The 17,348-nt window shown below is 40.4% G+C and overlaps 1 protein-coding gene across 1 annotated transcript; it reads right to left on the bottom strand.

The window, feature by feature from the left end:
* Positions 1 to 2,757: 2,757 nt before the first annotated feature.
* MYLK4 (myosin light chain kinase family, member 4) lies at positions 2,758 to 16,808 on the bottom strand (the record flags this gene model as incomplete). Its single annotated transcript, XM_010142036.1, has 12 exons — positions 2,758 to 2,805; positions 4,855 to 4,927; positions 5,281 to 5,433; positions 5,864 to 5,992; positions 6,742 to 6,812; positions 9,210 to 9,351; positions 10,453 to 10,562; positions 11,694 to 11,787; positions 12,618 to 12,723; positions 14,910 to 14,929; positions 15,765 to 16,227; positions 16,742 to 16,808. Coding segments are annotated over 12 exons (1,476 nt in total), but the record flags the coding sequence as incomplete, so codon positions are not given.
* Positions 16,809 to 17,348: the final 540 nt, after the last annotated feature.

The following is a 17,348-nucleotide window of genomic DNA, read 5'->3' as shown; positions in this document are numbered from 1 at the left end:
TTTTTTGGGGGGGGGGGTGTTTAAATTATTTGACTCCAGCGTCAAAAAACCTTGGCTACCAATGTAACATGTGACAGACTGCCTTCTGGGCTGAGATGATGAATAGTCAATTTAACTTGATAATTCGAACCTTTAGGAGCCTTTGATATGTAAATTAAAATGTAAGACAAGATGGAGAAAAGTTCGTTATGAATCCAAGCCAATGTAGCACTCCCAGACAAGGAGAAGATGGTGCTCCAGAAGAAACACCTTCCCACAGCCTGGAGAAATACTTTCCTTCTTTGAACAGCTGAATAGAGAAGAAGCAGCTCAGCAATGCTGGGACTTGTCCTGCAGCTAAAGTGCTGTTGGTCCATTTAGTGGAAGTCTCGATCATGGCAGGGGGGTAAAGCACCAAGACTGCTGATATTTTCAAATCTCTTAGCAGCAGTAACCACACAGCAGCTTTTCTGCAAAATAAACACAACAAGAATCCAGTTAATTCAGCAGTACACTTTTTTGTTTGGTTAAGCATTCTAGGACAACCACATGGTGGTTTCTTTGTGCATAAGGAAAAGAAAACAGCACTGATGCTTCTTTCTTAAAAAGGAATCTTGCAGTCACCCTATTCGTGATGTGTTTTATACAATACTAAAAAGACAAGGCTCTTTATTAACTGGAGAAATAGTCCTGGAGGTCTCTCTTGAAATGCAGCTACTCTGCTTTTTTGCCTCTCTTGTCGTACCGATCGCAGCATTAAAAGGCTTGCTGCAAACCTCTCCATTTATTTGTGTTACCACTGCAAGCATTTATAATGCCAGGTCTAAATCAACTGGCACTTGAGTGTATTATTTTGGGTTAAATGTGGCAACCATACTACTTGCCTGATAAAAATAGCTAGAGGGATTCTTTAAAAACAAAACACTGCTGTGACTTTAGATCCACTCATTAAGTAAACTCAAATAAACTCCAAAAAGAAAAACACACACAGAGGAAATAACACTGCAAAAGCCAAAACCAGGTTTTCCTGCAAATTAGATCATGGGTAGGTTACTATGTTACAAAGCTATAAAAAGTTTATTTAAAAATAATTTTGACTGCTGTCAGACAGTCAATTTATCTCGAAGTTGATTTTGGTTGAAACAGAAAATTGTGTAACATGGTGCTTCCTGCATCAGAGAGGGAGAATTTTCACCATTTGGTTGCTGTGCAGTTAGTGGCTTGAAATGGGAAATACAGATAAAGACTCCAGTCCTGTAACAGGTCAGGAACACCTGTTTAGAAAACTGCTACATAGGAGCATGCAGGTGAGTGGAGAAAAGCTTCCTGTAACCTGTCCCAGCACCGCTGAAGCAGGGACAAAGACTGTGGATCACAAAGAGCTGTTAATTCCTACCTGATTCCCACTAGAGAAGCTGATGTTTAGACATCACCGTATCGGGAAGTTATGTGGCTTCAGAGAGAAAGTAGGATATAATAATAGTACCTCAGCCCTCACTGACCTCCAGTGTACTATGGAAAAGCAGCTTCAAGTCCCTGAGACAGCTCCTTTAACGACCACTAACTTCTGTTACCACACTACGCTGTATAAAATCTGTTCTAATCGCACTCAGTCAAAATAGAACAAAAATTTCGACTCTCACAACACTTTCTTTTTCACGTGTTTCTGAACAAAAACTGCTGCAAACAAAACCCGTTGGAAACAAGACCCAGTACATCACTTGCCCTACCAAGAAGATGATGGATGATGGCAGCATTAAAAACTTGCTTGTGGTGAAAAGTAGACCACTTTTATTTTGGCATCCTGGTTGTTACTCATGCTGCATGACTAAAAGGAAGTGGTTTTACAGTGTGTGTGTTCTCAGCCTCATTCACATCTTGACCCTCCACTGAGTTTCGCCCAGAGATGCCCCCACAGAACCTTTGAGTGGTTCCCATGGTCCTTCCATAGAGGTACCAACTTCTGTGTTGGTGGTAAAAGCAGCTGTGGGAATTGTTGTACTGGTTTATGGAGATACTGTCTGAGGAAGCCTGATTTCAAAGTGGCTGAGTGAGTATGGTCAAAGACTAGAAACAGAACCTGAGAGTGGGCCTGAGTCTCCCTGATCCCCTGGAAAAGAAACCAAGCCAGCCTGAAAACCACTAACGAAGTGTTTGTTAATGAAAGGGCAAAAACAGGAGCCAGAAAAAAAGGACAGAGAGAGATGTTCTGTCAAAATTGTTTGGGTTGTTCCAGGCTCAAAGGGCAGAGAAGTGCCCTGTCAGAACTGGGTCCTCAAAAGTGAGAAGGAGCTCCTTTCAGGGGACACTTTGCTTTCATTTTGCTACAGTTATTGGAGCTGCCCTGAGGGTCTGGCCTGTGCCTTTGCTAAAAAGTAATTACTTTTCATAGTTCTACCCTTTTTAAACCATACTCCTAACCACAGCATGAAAACCTGAAAGCTTTCAACACTGAAAAATTATTGGGTGAAATCCTGCCCCGTGAGAGCCAGTGGGAGCACAACCATTCCCTCTAAAATGGCTAGGGTTTGCAGCACATATGGCTTCATATATTTGGATTTCTTTGCACATTGCTGTGACTTGGTATAACTGATAGGACCAGTTTACATTTTGAATGATTTCCAGACAGCAGCAGGGATGGTGGTGGTGAATATAGTTTGGACTACTCGAGGCTTTCAGCCACCCACTGACCCCTTCCATGGGGGCTACAGTATTTACATCTGAAGAAACACTTGGGACCCGAAACAAACCTTCTGTTTGGCAGCTCTTTCAGAGAGGTTATTGAGCTGGGAGTGCTTGGGACACACAGTCACCTTTAGCCTTCTTCTAGGAGAAGAGAAAAGAAGAAAAAAAAGAAAGATGCCATTATTGGAGCATTAATTGAAGATCAATCACATCTTACCTCTGGTTAAGGTAATGGCAGAACACTGCAACATCAGCATGTTTAGTGAAGCTATTTTGCAAAGCACAAGTATGAACAAAAAATACCGGGGAAGGAACTATAAAGGACAACATGAGTTGTAAGGTTTCTACTAGGGTAGGGTTTCCCCAGAAGAAAATTGGTGATAGGAAGCAGCACAGCAGGTAAGCAGCCTCTGTTCTTGCAGCATTTGGAAAAGATGGCCTGTTGCCCAGGTCGCAGGAATCAGAACTTCACCAGAGCCCAACTAAAGGAGTCAAATTGTATCCTATGAGATACTCTGAAGAGATACTTAACCATGACAAGCTCCCTTATTTAACTGTGTACACACACTTACAAACCTTCTGATAATCTTATGGGCGTTGCTGTTCTGGGAGATTATAATGAAAACCAAATGTCAACAAAATTTATAATAATTTCTTTGATTGTTCTATTTCCCATTTTATACTACTACTTGTTATCCTTACTCTGTGTAACAGGAATATCTTGCAAGGACAGAGCTATCACGACACTCCTCATTCCATTCTGCCCAGAACCCACATGACCTCATGAGTAGAGCTACTACTGCTTTATTATCATCATAATCTTCGCTCATATTTTAATAAGATTATTTTGATAATAATATGGTCTCTTAATTCTTCATGATTGCTGTAGTTTAAAAGGCGGCTTGACATATACATGGACCTGCTAGAGATGTTCCAGGGGAGGGGCACAAAAATGACCAGAGGGATGGAACACCTCTGCTATGAGGACAGACTGAGAGAATTGGAGTTGTTCGGGCTGAAGAAGAGAAGGCTCCAGGGAGACCTTATTGCAGCCTTCCGGTACTTAAGGGGGGCTTACAAGAAGGATGGAGACAGTCTTTAAAGCAAAGGCTGTTGCGACAGCGTAAGGGGTAATGGCTTAAACTAAAAGGGAGGAGATTTAGACTAGATATAAGGAAGAAATTTTTTCCAATGAGGGTGGTGAAACACTGGCACAGGTTTCCCAGTGAGGTGGTAGATGTCTCATCCCTGGAAACATTCCAGGTCAGGTTAGATGGGGCTCTGGGCAATCTGATCTAGTTGCAGATATCCCTGCTCACTGCAAGGGATTTGAGTATACGATCTTTGAATGCCCCTTCCAACCCAAAGCATTCTATGATTCTATGACATCCTAGGAAATACAGCAGTCTCTGTATTTAACATAAGGAGGATGTGACTATTGCACTTCAAATGCCGTAAAAATTCTGAAACCTGATTAAAATAACCCCTCATGAACCACTGAATGACAGAGTGGACTCACTTAAAATCAGTCAACGGCAAGCTCATCAACACTTATCAACTCACTGATTATTTAACAGACGAATGATCGAAATTATTTAAATCTTGTCGATCTCACAGCTCAGCCCAACCGAACTGTTTGTGTGAACAAACAATGGATACTTTGGTGTGGGCAACTAAGCTGGCTACTCTTGAAGGGCAAGAGGGTGCTTAAGTATAAAGATATGCAGTGGGTGAGGTTCCAAGCTCTCTTCGGAAAGGCGTCCTTTGGGAAGAGGCAGGATGAAATCTAACACCACTCATGGAGACCTCAGAAGAGCCTGAAAGGGTTTTCAAAGCAGGAAGCAGAACCATCCCCAGCTGGAAAACCCAGCTCTTCATATGGTAATTCAGTGCTCATTTTGAAAATTGTCTCATATTGCTAAGAAATTGATCCATTCAGCAGCACTTAGTAATTGTATGATCTTATATTTCTTTCCAGATGTGCAAGAACTGACGAGCAAGCGTGAGCATGCACATTACAGCAGCTAAAAAAACAAGCAAGGAGACACACGTGGCTCACAGTGACAAGAAATGCATCAGAAAGGAAGTCTCAAAAACAGTTAAGAAACATGTCAAATTAAATAGTGATGTGTCAACACAAAGAAGGTAACAGCAGATCTACAGTGCACAAGGATATTTAAATTTAGGGACCTGGAGTCTGCAGTGGAGCCTGTGGTCTGATAACCATGGGTGTTTTAAGGCAGCAGTTGCACTTATTCTCCAGCTAAAGGAAAATCAGAATGCTATTAAGTGTTTTTCCCAGAATCTTACAGTTCAGCAATTATGTCCTACAGGTCACCTATTCTGCTATCATGCAACGCTGTCATTTAAGGACACTATGCCAGATGGCAGCTAAACCATAAAGTAAGTTTTACTTCACAGCAAAAATACATTCAGCTAACTTCAGAGAACTTTATGAACACAAACAACAACATCAATGAAGTCACATTATAATATTCTATGTGGGCATAAAAAAATTAGTTGAGTCATGATAGTTCTGCAATGCAGCAGCACAAGTGACACAACTGTAACAAGATGGCATGGAGCACACATTTCAAAGATAGAGGGATTATACACCATTTCTCCTTGATGAGAAGCTTTGAGATGAAATCTTTTGCATGATCAGAAACATCTTGAAATTCCTCATTTTCAAAATCCCAGCTACAGGACAGGATATTGTTGAGGGTCTCATTGTCATTATCACCCAGAAAAGGAGACAATCCACTGAGGCTAAAGTAAAAAAAAAAAAAGAAAAAAATTATTGTCTAAGAAAGTCTGCAGTCTGTTCCCATTCTCTCTTCTACTTACATGCTTAAATAATCACCCTTCTTCCCTAACGAACCAAGCGTTACTGTCTTTCATGGTGGGTCATATTTACTAGACCTTTGATCACTCGTGCAAATATCTACTGGGAAGTTACCAAGCAGTCTACATTATTCTGGAAGTGTGATGCTCAAACACTCATGAGAGATGTGCAATGAAACAAAGAAGAAAAGTACTTGGCCATTAGAAAAGAGGGAAGTTTACTGAAGCTGGAGTCTGGAAAGAAGCCTGCATTTTCTATTTTGGGTATAGGTTTTGTCAATCTTCCAGTATAACAACAAATTTGGATGACTGATACTAGAAACACCTTACAAAGCAGATACTGAATCCTACTTACAGCATATAAGCGATGACTCCTACACTCCACATGTCTGTAGTAAAGGAGACAAACTCATAACTCACAACTTCAGGAGCAAGAAATTCTGGAGTGCCAAAGTTAACTCGAAGTTTTTCCCTGGGTTTATACCTAGGAAATGGAAACATTAACAGAGGACAGCAATTGCAGCTCTAATTAAAGCTGCATCGTAAGCTATCTAGCACTTAGAGGGATTTCAGAAGCATACACGAAATTCAGTGGGAAAACAAGGACAGACAGAGGGACAAAATAAAAGTAAATATACTCATATAAGGAATAAAAAACATTTGCGAGTTTTATGTCATACTTTAGGGCAAAACCCAACTGCTCTACAGAGGAAGAAATTCAGACTTCAAGGACTCAGAGCAGTTGTTATCATCCTTTTGGGACTTTCCATATTATGGGCATGGAATTTTTAACCATTAAATCTTTCACTGAGGTTATGGTACCTAATTAAACTATAAAGTGATATAGCGTGGGATTGCATTGTATGGGATATTGCAGCAGCCCTTGATGGTCTCTTATACAATCTTTTGAAGAATCTCATAACTTTGGAGATAAGAGATCAGACAAGATTACTGGTTTTGTCCATTTTAGCTGTTCCAAGATACTTATGTGCATGCTTAGTCAGAATCAGCCCTCTTTCAAACTTGTTCCCGAAAAAAAGCCTTCTGAACAAATCTTTTTTACGCAGTTGCAAACATTCCGTGTTAAGATAGCCCTGCTTAATAGAGACACATTGAGTTTGTTCAAAGAACAGTAGGGAACCACTAGGTATCACATACACCATTGTAGAGATGTAATACTTGATTTCATTGTTTCCTAATTCATTTACAATTAGCAAGAACACAGGTACGTACCTCCTTGCCAATCCGAAATCAATGATTTTTATTTGATTTGCTGCTCGGTTCACGCACAGGATATTCTCAGGCTGCCAAGAGAAAACAAAAATCACTAACGTGAAACAAGTACATAAAACTGGGCTTTTAGCAAACTGTAGGGAGGCTTACACTAAAAACACAGCAAACATCTCATAAGCACCTTTTATTTTCCTCCTTGTTCAGATTTCTCTACTGGCTCCCCTGCCACTGCTGTCGTACAGCAGTTGGGGTTGTGTGTTCCGTGCATTGCAACTGCTTTTTCTTCTCTTTGGCTTTTAATTTGAGATAAGGCAGAAGTTTAGATAAAGAACTCACTAGAGGAAGGGGGATCAAAAATGCAGGCTTGCAAAAAGGGGTTTCAGGATGATGGCATTGTGATTTTACAGACCTTAGAAAGCTGACACTGATTTCTTCGTTTAAAAAAAAAAACAAACAAACCAACAACAACTAAGTTGTTGGGCTTTGAAGTTTATCTTATAACTTTAAGTTTCTGAGTTTCATGAATGTTTTGGCAGTAACTGTCTGAATGAAGACTGATATATTAAGCTAGTCACATCAACTCTATGCCTTCCTCAGGTATTTTAAGCAAAAGGTAGGATCCACAGGTTAAGTCTTTCTAGATTTTCATGGATTTTCAAATGCTGCTCTTGAATTCCCTGGCAGGAATCCTAGAATTACTCCAAACTCATACAGAAGGGACTGAGACCAGAACTTAGCTAATTGTCTTTGAAATGTAAAGACCTAAAATAGAGTTTCATATTTACTGCCGGCAGTTTTATAGCTACTCCGTCTTGTTGCTCATTAAGAGCTCTTTGAAACAAAACAGGCCTCAACACTTAAAACATTAGTCAACCTTTGTCACCATTATTAATTCATTTTGCATGCAGGACTTTCAAACACCACAGGAGTTTTAAACACCGTATATCCATAGTCTCTGACATTCTGGGTGATTACCGGATGATTACATCAGGATTATTTTCTTTCAGTTTCAAGCTTTCTTCCTCAAACTCATTTGTTACTGACAGCAATCCACGAACAGACAAAGCAGAAGGGAGAAGCCATAGCTGGCAAACACATGAGAAGAGGTCTCTGGGAAGAATTTCTTGGGTTGTGTATGTATCTTTTTGTCAGCAGTTTGACCGTATATTAAAACTGTGCCATCTCTAAGAACATAGTTAAGGTTTCCCAAAGAACCATGCAAACCTCTTCTTGACAGGTTTCTAGGTAATTGGATGTTTATGAAGAAAGAGAAAAGTGAGCCTCGTCATTGATGGGCGAGCAAAGCAGATCTCAGCCAGCATCTGCTAACTTGCCTAACCACTGCAATAAATATATATGCTAAAAACGTTAAAGATGTACTACATTAACTCAGTGATTACAAGCCAAAAACAGCAGCTGTAATAAAAATCTCACCAAAGAGAAAACCGTCTTGTGCACTTTTTGTTTCTTTTTGCTGTGTTGCAAAGCTTGGGGATCGCTAGGAAGCTTTATAGCCAGGCATAAAACTACAGACATCATCTTGTTTTATTCCGGCACTAAACAGAGGTAAGAATTAAGTTTATTGTTTGATAAAAACTTGGGTTAAAGGAGAAAGAGCCATCTCAAACCTACAGTCTAATGATTAATATCTATGCAACAAACAAGGGGTGACAGTTGACCATTAGCAGCCAATCAGAGCAAGAATGTGCAACTGGTGAATTTGTTTTTGAAAAGACGTGAGAGAACTCTCTGTGTGTATAGTTGAATAGTTCAGATAACTAAGAAAGAACGTAGCACAGCATGTGCCACCCTTCTCTAGGCTTTCAGCTGCACTAGCAGCTATTGCCTAACCCAACACAGATGTCCTGTTACATCAGCCACTGGCTATTTCTACCTCTTTCATTTAAGCAAACACATTTTAATGTATTTTCCCTTAAACTGGCTATCTGTTGATGCCTTTTCATGACCACATGACAGTCTAGTGTGGTCCTCAGAAAGATGTGCGGGGTTTCCACTGATCCCGAATGACCCTTGTGTTTAGTTCCACTTACTCATGCTTTGGTTTCTGCATGGTAAAAATTGGGGATAATTGCTACCCCACAGCTGATGTGTTAAACAGAGATATTGTGCGGTTGCATTAAATAATATTTGTACAATATCTTGAGATCCAAACATCAAAATTGAAAATAGTAATATATTTGTAGTCAGCTGCTGGCTTTCTGTAAAATCAAGCCTGTGGAAAATTCAAGAGTTACAAGTCTTGCTGACATATGACCACAATTCTCATCTAATTTATTTACTTCTGTAGTAATTTAACTGATCTCAATGTGGTTAAATTGGTTTAAGGAAAGCAGAATAAGGCCTTTTGTTATTTCTGCCATGGGAATCTGCTAAGCTGTGTGGCCTACCATTAAGAATAAGAATTTCCACAGCTGTCATTGCACAAAACGTAAATCTCAGTTCTCTACCTTGAGATCCAAATGAAGAATGTACATTTGGTGCATGTACTGAATTCCCTCGCAGATCTGTTTTAGGAACAAGATAGTATCCATCTCTGTCAAATTGTAGTTTTCATCAATAATTCGGTCAAATAACTCTCCTCCTTCGACACTGGTGAGAGAAGAACAATAAAATGGTCACCAAGTCCATATCCAACCCCATGCAGTTAGAGTAATACAGAATTTATGCTATTATTTAATCGTTCACGGTCAAATTCAGTAAGGTAGGTCTACAACATGAGCTTATACTTCAGCCTGAACTTTCCAAGAACTGGGTTCTGACATATACTGGCCTGAACTACTTCAGGGTCTGGGACTTCAGTCTCCCATCCATTGATAATTACAAAAGACTTGAAATTTGAACCTTATGCTGTCTTGAGTCGTCATTTTGTACCAGTGAAGTTAATGAAATCACATGAAAATCAAGAATCTGCATTTAAATCTGGGTCTCCTCCAATCAGAGTTTAAGAGGGACATGATCCAAAATTTCAGTATGAAACTATCTAAAGTCAACAATTTCTCATGACATTTCAGAATGCCTCCAGCTCACCCACTCGTAGCTAGACAGACTTTTGTGACATGCTAATCACATAGCCCAAATTCAGAGAAATTAGGATGTCAAGAATAGTCAAACTCATGTAAGCTTGAAGCTTCTGCCATGCCTTTCAATGTTTTAGTTGCATCCTTTTTGGCTTCCTTAAGACAGTATCTACTTAATTTGACTTTAAGGAGCTATTCTGTGCCTAATTCGCCTGATATCCCAGCACAAAAAACAGGTTTATCCATTCAGGCACCCAGTATAAGGATTAGGCACAACACCTACAGCTGGCTCCTCTTTTGTGTAAGAAGTCTTCTCATTTGCCTCACAGAACTGGAGATATTCTGAGAGGCCTCTTCCTTAGCTGACACAAATTAAAATTTAAAATCGAAGGAAAGATACATATCACAGCTCTATTTTCAAAGGAGCGGTGGCTTTACAGCACCAGGAATGTGGCATATCACTAAAAAAAAAATGCATAAATGGCTGAATGGGAAAATTTTTCACTTAAATTCCTCTTTTATTTCTTTTCTTTTTTGTTCCTGAGAACATCTTTCTTATATTGAATCCACCTGTAGGAAGTTCTATTTCTGATTTCCAGAGAAACTAAAAAGGAAATGGACAATTCTAGCAAAAGTGGTAAAGACAGAAAGGGAAACAAAAGAACACGCTTACTATTCCATGACCAGTACAATGTCATTTCTTGATTCAAAGGCATCATATAGCTGGATGAGGTTCACATGATTCAGCTGGTTCATGACATTTATTTCATTCTTTACTTCATCCTGTAAAGAGTCATGAGTATTGTTACAGAAGCCTTTTCTCTAAGAAAGCTACATGAAACAGGACATAGTTTGAACCACACATCTACATTATCTTCATGTTTTCACTTGTAGCAAAAAAGCACAGAGTTTTTCTTTGAGTGCTCCTGCAGTGGTTGATGTCAAGGTGAGGAGCTACTAGACTGAACTCAGAGCCCAGGCTGGGGACTCCTTCAGTAATAAGCCATTTGGGGGGGAAAGGAAGGGAAAAGCGCACACAGACAAGTGGTGGGTTCATAGGGATGTAAAGAGAGAAGCAAAATAGGACTTGGTTCAACCAGTTGTAGACACACAAAAGGAAGCTGTGTAAGAAAAGTCCAGGTTAGTCCTCAAAACCTCCCTTTGCAGTCAGGGGAGAGACTGGTACCTCCATTCAGCTCAGCTACTTCAGATGCGCAGTTTAGGATGAGCTCAAATAATTCTCTGTCCTGCCAATCTCTCTCTGTTGACTGCAAGGGGATTCTGGGTGATCAGCTTGGCCACAGCTATACCTTAGCAATCCCAGTTAGCCAAGACAAGTCCCACCCTTGAATGCTGTTAATGATACTGCTGTCACCTATGCATGTCTTTCCTGTGAAATCAAGCTCCAGATGGTCATGAGGTTTGCAAAACAGGCCAGACTCATTCTTCTCATCTGTATTTGTGCTGACTTAAGAAGCACAGATCATGTCTGTTATCAGCATGCCTCAGAGTGACATCAAGTTCAATGCAGCAAAGGCTACAGTGTGCTTGGGAGGGAATACACTCTGTCACAGGCCTGACAAATGTTTTTACCATCAAAGAAATCACTAAGAGAATTAGCAGCAAAAAGGGGGGAAAAAAAGCCAAAGAAACATAAAGAGCTGAAAAGAAAGTTGGGAAAATTGGGAAAATTAAGATTAAAAAAAGAGAGAGAGAGAGAAAAGCCAAAAAGAGGACTTTGATGAGTCATTAGAAGTTCCGGAGGAAGAGGAAAATAGAAATAGAGCCAATGGCAATCCAGCCATTCCTGTGAGTGTGATGGCTTGTGAGCCACTTGGCCATGGTCTGTTGCGTAGATGAAGAACAGTGTGGGATCCTTTAGGGAACAAAAGACTAATTTGTCACTCTACCAACCTTCTGTTTAGGACCTCTCGCTTTTATAATTTTGGCTGCTAGCTTGAGACCTGTTGCTTTCTCTTCACATTTGTACACTTGACCAAATCGCCCTCTAAGGAAAAAAGGGAGAAAAAAAAATCATCCAGCAGTTGTCAGCCCTGAATGTAAACTAGGTTACAAACAACAGAAATTATCCTCTCTTTACTAGGTTCCATTTCAACTGCTCTATTGCTGCTATTCAGTTGTGTAGATTAGACTTCCTACTACTTATTTAGGCACACCAACATCACAAACTGTTCTAGCTGATATTATCCCCTTGTATGATTCACTATACTCACCTCATAACATGCAATGACTAATCCTGAAGAAGTCACCATACTATAAGGATAATAACTCACTTGTGTGCACAATCTGCCCCTCTTTACCTCGTCATTCTCCTTCGCAGGAGAGTTGTGATTTCATGGTGAAACAAAGCCTTACCCAAGATCATGCTGCCATCAGAAATGACAACATCACTCTCTCCTAAACGTCATCATGAGAGAGCAGATTAGTCTGCTGATCTATCTGAAAACATGCACGTGTTTTCAGGGATGGGACCCACTGAAAGAAAGAAGGCTACAACATGTCTCTACAGCCTGCTGGCTGCAGTGTGAGGTAAAGTATTACAGCATCCTAGGAGCCCTGTCATAAAGCCTAAGGGCAGCTGGCTGACCTAGAACAGTACCAAATACAAGCCAAGACTACTAGCGCCAAACCTTAAGCCAAAATTCATTCACACAGTAAAAGAAGCTTCCTGTTTTCATCCCTCTCTACAATACTGTTAGAGCTTAGACTTTCATGACTTCAGCTCTAGTGAGGCATGTTGCTTCCATTCACCTCCTGGGGTGCTTGGCTGTAAATTTGTTCCTTGCTTTCCATGTTGATGGGGTTCACCTGACTTACCCTCCGAGGATTTCATCCTCGCTGACATTATAGTAACTGCTGATCCCCACCCTTTTGGCTGAGACAATCCGGTGATCAAATGGTGCTGGTGGAGTAGGACTATTATCTACAAAAGACAAAACAGACAGATAGCATTATGAGAAATCACATGCAATGCTTGTCTACCTCATACTTTAGTCCCTCTTTTCCCCAGATAAGCTCATTTAAGGACTACATCTACTGTAAGCTTTATAGATAGGTCTTTCTGCATTATTTAAGAAGAGTTTTATTCCGGGAGCTCTGGCTCAGAAAACAGGCTGTTGTTGGGGAGCAACACTACTAAGACAAGAAATCCTTTATGAAGTTAACATCTTTTGAACAACAGTAGCAAGGGGAAAAGTGAAGACCACTAGACTAAACAAATGTAGCTTCATGCCCACAAAGGGCCTCAGCAATTTGTTTGGAAGGTATTCAGCTTTTTACCTAATTTATTTCCCCCCTCAGGGACTGTTAATAGGTGAGCATGTATTGTAACTCTCCAGTGGGGTAGGAAGAGAGAGAGCTCTAGGCCCAACTAAAAGAGGCTATTTCCCAGCTTTTGCTGTTCGCAGTAAGGAATCTGCTTCTCTACTGATTGACGCAATTTGTCATTCTCCAGACTGTGATTATCACCTTTAAAGATCACATTCAGAACTTGTGCACATGAGGGATTTTCACCCCGACAGGCAGCCCCTGGGATTTCCAGTATGGCTCAGGACCTGGTGTGGTAGGACACATGGTAACTGTCACATGCTGCTCTGAAGAATTTGTGTCCTTAGAAAAAAAGATGGCAGACAAAAGGTGAAGGGGAGCACAGAGAAGGGATAGGCAGCTATGGAGTTTCAGCACAAATGCAGGTCTCTGGTATTATTGCCCAAACCTCCACACGCTGGACCACCGTGTCGTCCTAGTGTCAAAATCCCCACTGGAGACCAGACCTGCAATGCCTAATTTCTCTCTGGATTTTTTGCAGGGTGCTGCAACTTCAATTTCATACCCACGTTGTTTTTCATTTGATTGATATTCCCGAGAGTGACCCTTGGCTGACCAAGGTGACAAATACTTCTTCAACTGGTTGGGAGGGCTAGAGCCCCAGCGTTTCAACATGAGCTCTCTGGTTTGGAATGCCGGCTCCCTTTTGTGTGAAGCTTGTTGAGCAATTTTAAAAGTGTTCATTACTCCACTGAAAATGATTAAAAACACAAACAAAAAAACCCATGACAGCATGTAGCTGGCAGGAACACTTTGGTCATTAATGTAGCAGTAGATTGTCCTTATTCACAGTGAATGTCCATTTTTCCAGGACACCAGCTGTGTACCTAGATTTTTTTTTTTTTTTTGACAGTGTTAATAACTTACATGGTCAGGAAGTTAGTTCATGGTCAAGGAATTGTGAAAAGCTGGGGCTTCTGGAAGTTTGCCACCTACTTGGGATTCTGCAGAGTTTGAATTGCAGGACCTTGAGTATGGGCCTTTGTGTGTTTTACCAAGACCCACAAAATGCCAAGAAAACCTCTATCTAAAGGCAGAATTTGACTCTAGCAACATCAACTCCAAGGGCCCCAGCATGTAAGTGACAGAAGAAACTGCCTTCTGAAAGCTCAGCTCCCAAATGTTACCAAATTTTGGGCAAGGAAGAGTTCTTTCAAAGAGGCCAGAATGGACTTTAAAACTACACCTACGTTTTAATCTTCAAGATTTTCCCAGTCAGTCCCTCTAATTTCTTTTACTGCACACTGTAGGTGATTTCTCCTTATTCAAGAACAACCTCCCATAACAGACCAAAGATGCTTCAAGACACTCTAACCTTAATGTCATCACTAACAACCTGCCAGAGCTCAGGGCAGGTTATGGAGTTTAAAGATTTGGTACAATATCTCCTGTTTCCTGCTACAAGGCCCTAGAACAGACATTTAATAAAACTTGCCCTTTCCCTGTGTTATTCCCCATCAGCGTAGGATGTGGCCCATGAAGAACTGCTTCCCATCAGAGCTACCATGCACACCGCACTAACTACAAACCATGAAATCATTCTCTTCTATGCATGTCTCTCTGATTGTCACTATAATCCAGTGGAATCAAACGCTTTGCCTTTAGGGATACTTCCTGTAGAGCTTTTTTTAGTTTTACATATGCCATCAGCACTTTCTGCATCTAGCCTGCTCTTTTTGTTGTCATCTTTGATTAGGCTTTCATCAGTCACTCGATGCTTACTGCTACCACTATGCTCAAATTGGCAGGTCTGCTCAGTAACTGAACTATAATTTCCTGTACCTTTTTCGCAGCCTTTACACCTGTAAGGAAAAAACACGGCATTAGAGCAGGGTTCAATTAAAGCAGAGCAAACTTAAAAACATAGGTGAGAAATGCATACACACATATTGCATTCAAATAACATTAGGTTATTTTGCTTCATGGTGTAAAATAAACTGATTCAGTATTCACTTTGAGAAATAAAAATGACCTCTAAGTTAATCACAACAGCAAAATGTTTCTCCATTCCTGAAATCCTCGCCTGAGTTCTTCTAAATTTAACATCTGGCTATCAATCTCAGCTTTAAAGCAATGGGAGAGCATTGGGATTTCTGTCTGTTCATAAAGGTTCCTGAGAGCTTAAACTGGTTTATCCCTGAAGGGCTACGTAACAATGCAGCAGAGAAAGAATTACAGTAAACAAATTTATAAGTTTAATTGCCTGGGCAAAGTTTCATGGGTTTATGTTACTGCTTAAGTTACTACATTTTGCAGTACATGGGTACATGGCTTAATCTAACCTTACTTTGCTCATAAGTTATACGGTTCTGCAGTATATAAACATAACAATGGGAGAATTCTCCTCAGGGATAAAGAATGCCTAACATGGTTCCCTTGTTCCTAACCTATTTCCCAAGCAAAGGTCCAAAGCACACTGCCAGTACCATGTATGGTAGATTGTCTGCCTGTCTTTTTTAAAAAGAAAATTTCAGCTTAGAGCTCAGATTAGAGATATAAACTCATTTTAGACTTTCGTATTGGGCTGTATTTTCACTGATATTTATATTAACCAGCCACTTTGACTTGGAACTTGAACTACACATTTTTCTAAGTATAGGTCTCTCAAGAACATGCAGCCTGAACTTCAAGCCTTACCTTCCCTCTGGTTCCCCTTCATCATGGCTTTGCTCTGCCTCAGCTTCATTTTGGGAAGGAGCTGGTGGTTCCTCAACATCTTTTTCACTCTTTTCAGCATGTCCCTCTCCTTCATTCTCCCTCTCCTCCTGTCTTTCACCCCCAGACACCTGATGTGCTTGCTTCTTTTCCCCAGCTGCTGGGGACTCACTCTCTATTTCCTGTCCAGTTATCCTCTGACAAGCATCACCAACAGCATTTTCTCCTTGCTGCTTTACTGTAGTGAAGGATTTCTGAACGGAGCTTCTCCTGCATTTGTAATAGCTTTTGAAAGCCAAACTTTCTTCTTTCTCTTCTGGTCCTTCGGTATGAAATGTGGGAGTATCCATTTTAAGCAGAACTGAACTTTCCTTCTTGGCATTTTGCTTGTTGAGCTTATCAACTTCCTCCTGAGAGCACGACTGGCCCTTCTGGCTGGCCCCCTCTGCAAGTAAACAGATTACCAAGGAATCTATCAGTAATTCTCTGATAGTCAGTAACAATATTAAAGTAGGGTTGTGCACTTTGCATAATTTCTGTTGCATTTTGAACTCGGCATTTGCTTTCCTCTTTCCCACTTTCAAGGTCAGTGTAAATGTCTCCTAAGCAAGAGCAGACTTCTCCTTTAAAACAGAGATATCACGGGTCACAAAGTCTTCCTTTCGGACACAGCACTGGAAAACCCTTTTCTCACTCCAACTTACTGTCAGACGGGTCAAGGTTAACAAACTCCTCATGCAAAGCACTTTTTTGGAGCAGTTTGCCATAATGTGCATTGGCATGGGAAAAGTAGGTCAATGCTGCTTGGACAGTTCTCACTCCTGCTGATGAGCACAAATGTAACCCAAGTAACTTCACTGGAACTGCTCAGGGGAGTAATGGCCATTTCTTTGCAGTTGTATCTTTAGGAATGTTACAAAAATGAACCAGAAACTGATTAGGAAAAAAGATATTCTAACCTGTTGAATCTGGTGGCTTCTTTTCTTTTGTTCCTGTCTCATTCAAATGTGATTTTTCTTTGATGACCTGTGGAGAAGGCAACTGATGTCAGTATATACAGTGTTCATGTTGTATTATGCTCATGAAATTGCATCCTCATTTTTTTGGTCAAATCCAAGTACTCTGTGTTCAAACTCATGCTCTTCCTCTAAATGTTGGTCCTTCTTTTAATCACTAGCAAGCTGATCAGATTGGTACCAATGTAAAGCAAGAGAAATTATCTCCATTGTAATCAACATCAGTGTTGGCACAAACACATCACAGAAAAGATAAGGATTGTGCCTTCGGGACTGAAAGAAAAAAACATCATCCAGAAAAGAGCTGCTGCCTTGCACTAGCTTTTTCTGTTAAAAACTAAATTAGTTAAATTAAATCTAAGAATATTTAATATTCTAGTAAAATGTTCAGTAACAGTCTTCCTGACAGATTTCAAAAAGTTTTTTGCTATTAATCAACATCTGGTAACGGCATTTTTAATGATCCAATAATTTATTACAGACTGACCAAAACAGTTAATTGGAGCATATAAACCATAATGTCAGCCTTGTGACAGCCTCTCTACGTTTT

This window comes from Buceros rhinoceros, unplaced genomic scaffold, assembly GCF_000710305.1.
Source record: "Buceros rhinoceros silvestris isolate BGI_N320 unplaced genomic scaffold, ASM71030v1 scaffold22398, whole genome shotgun sequence".
In the NCBI taxonomy this organism is placed as follows: domain Eukaryota; kingdom Metazoa; phylum Chordata; class Aves; order Bucerotiformes; family Bucerotidae; genus Buceros; species Buceros rhinoceros.
The sequence above is the reverse complement of the archived record's forward strand: the minus strand, read 5'-3'. Positions and strand labels throughout refer to the sequence as shown.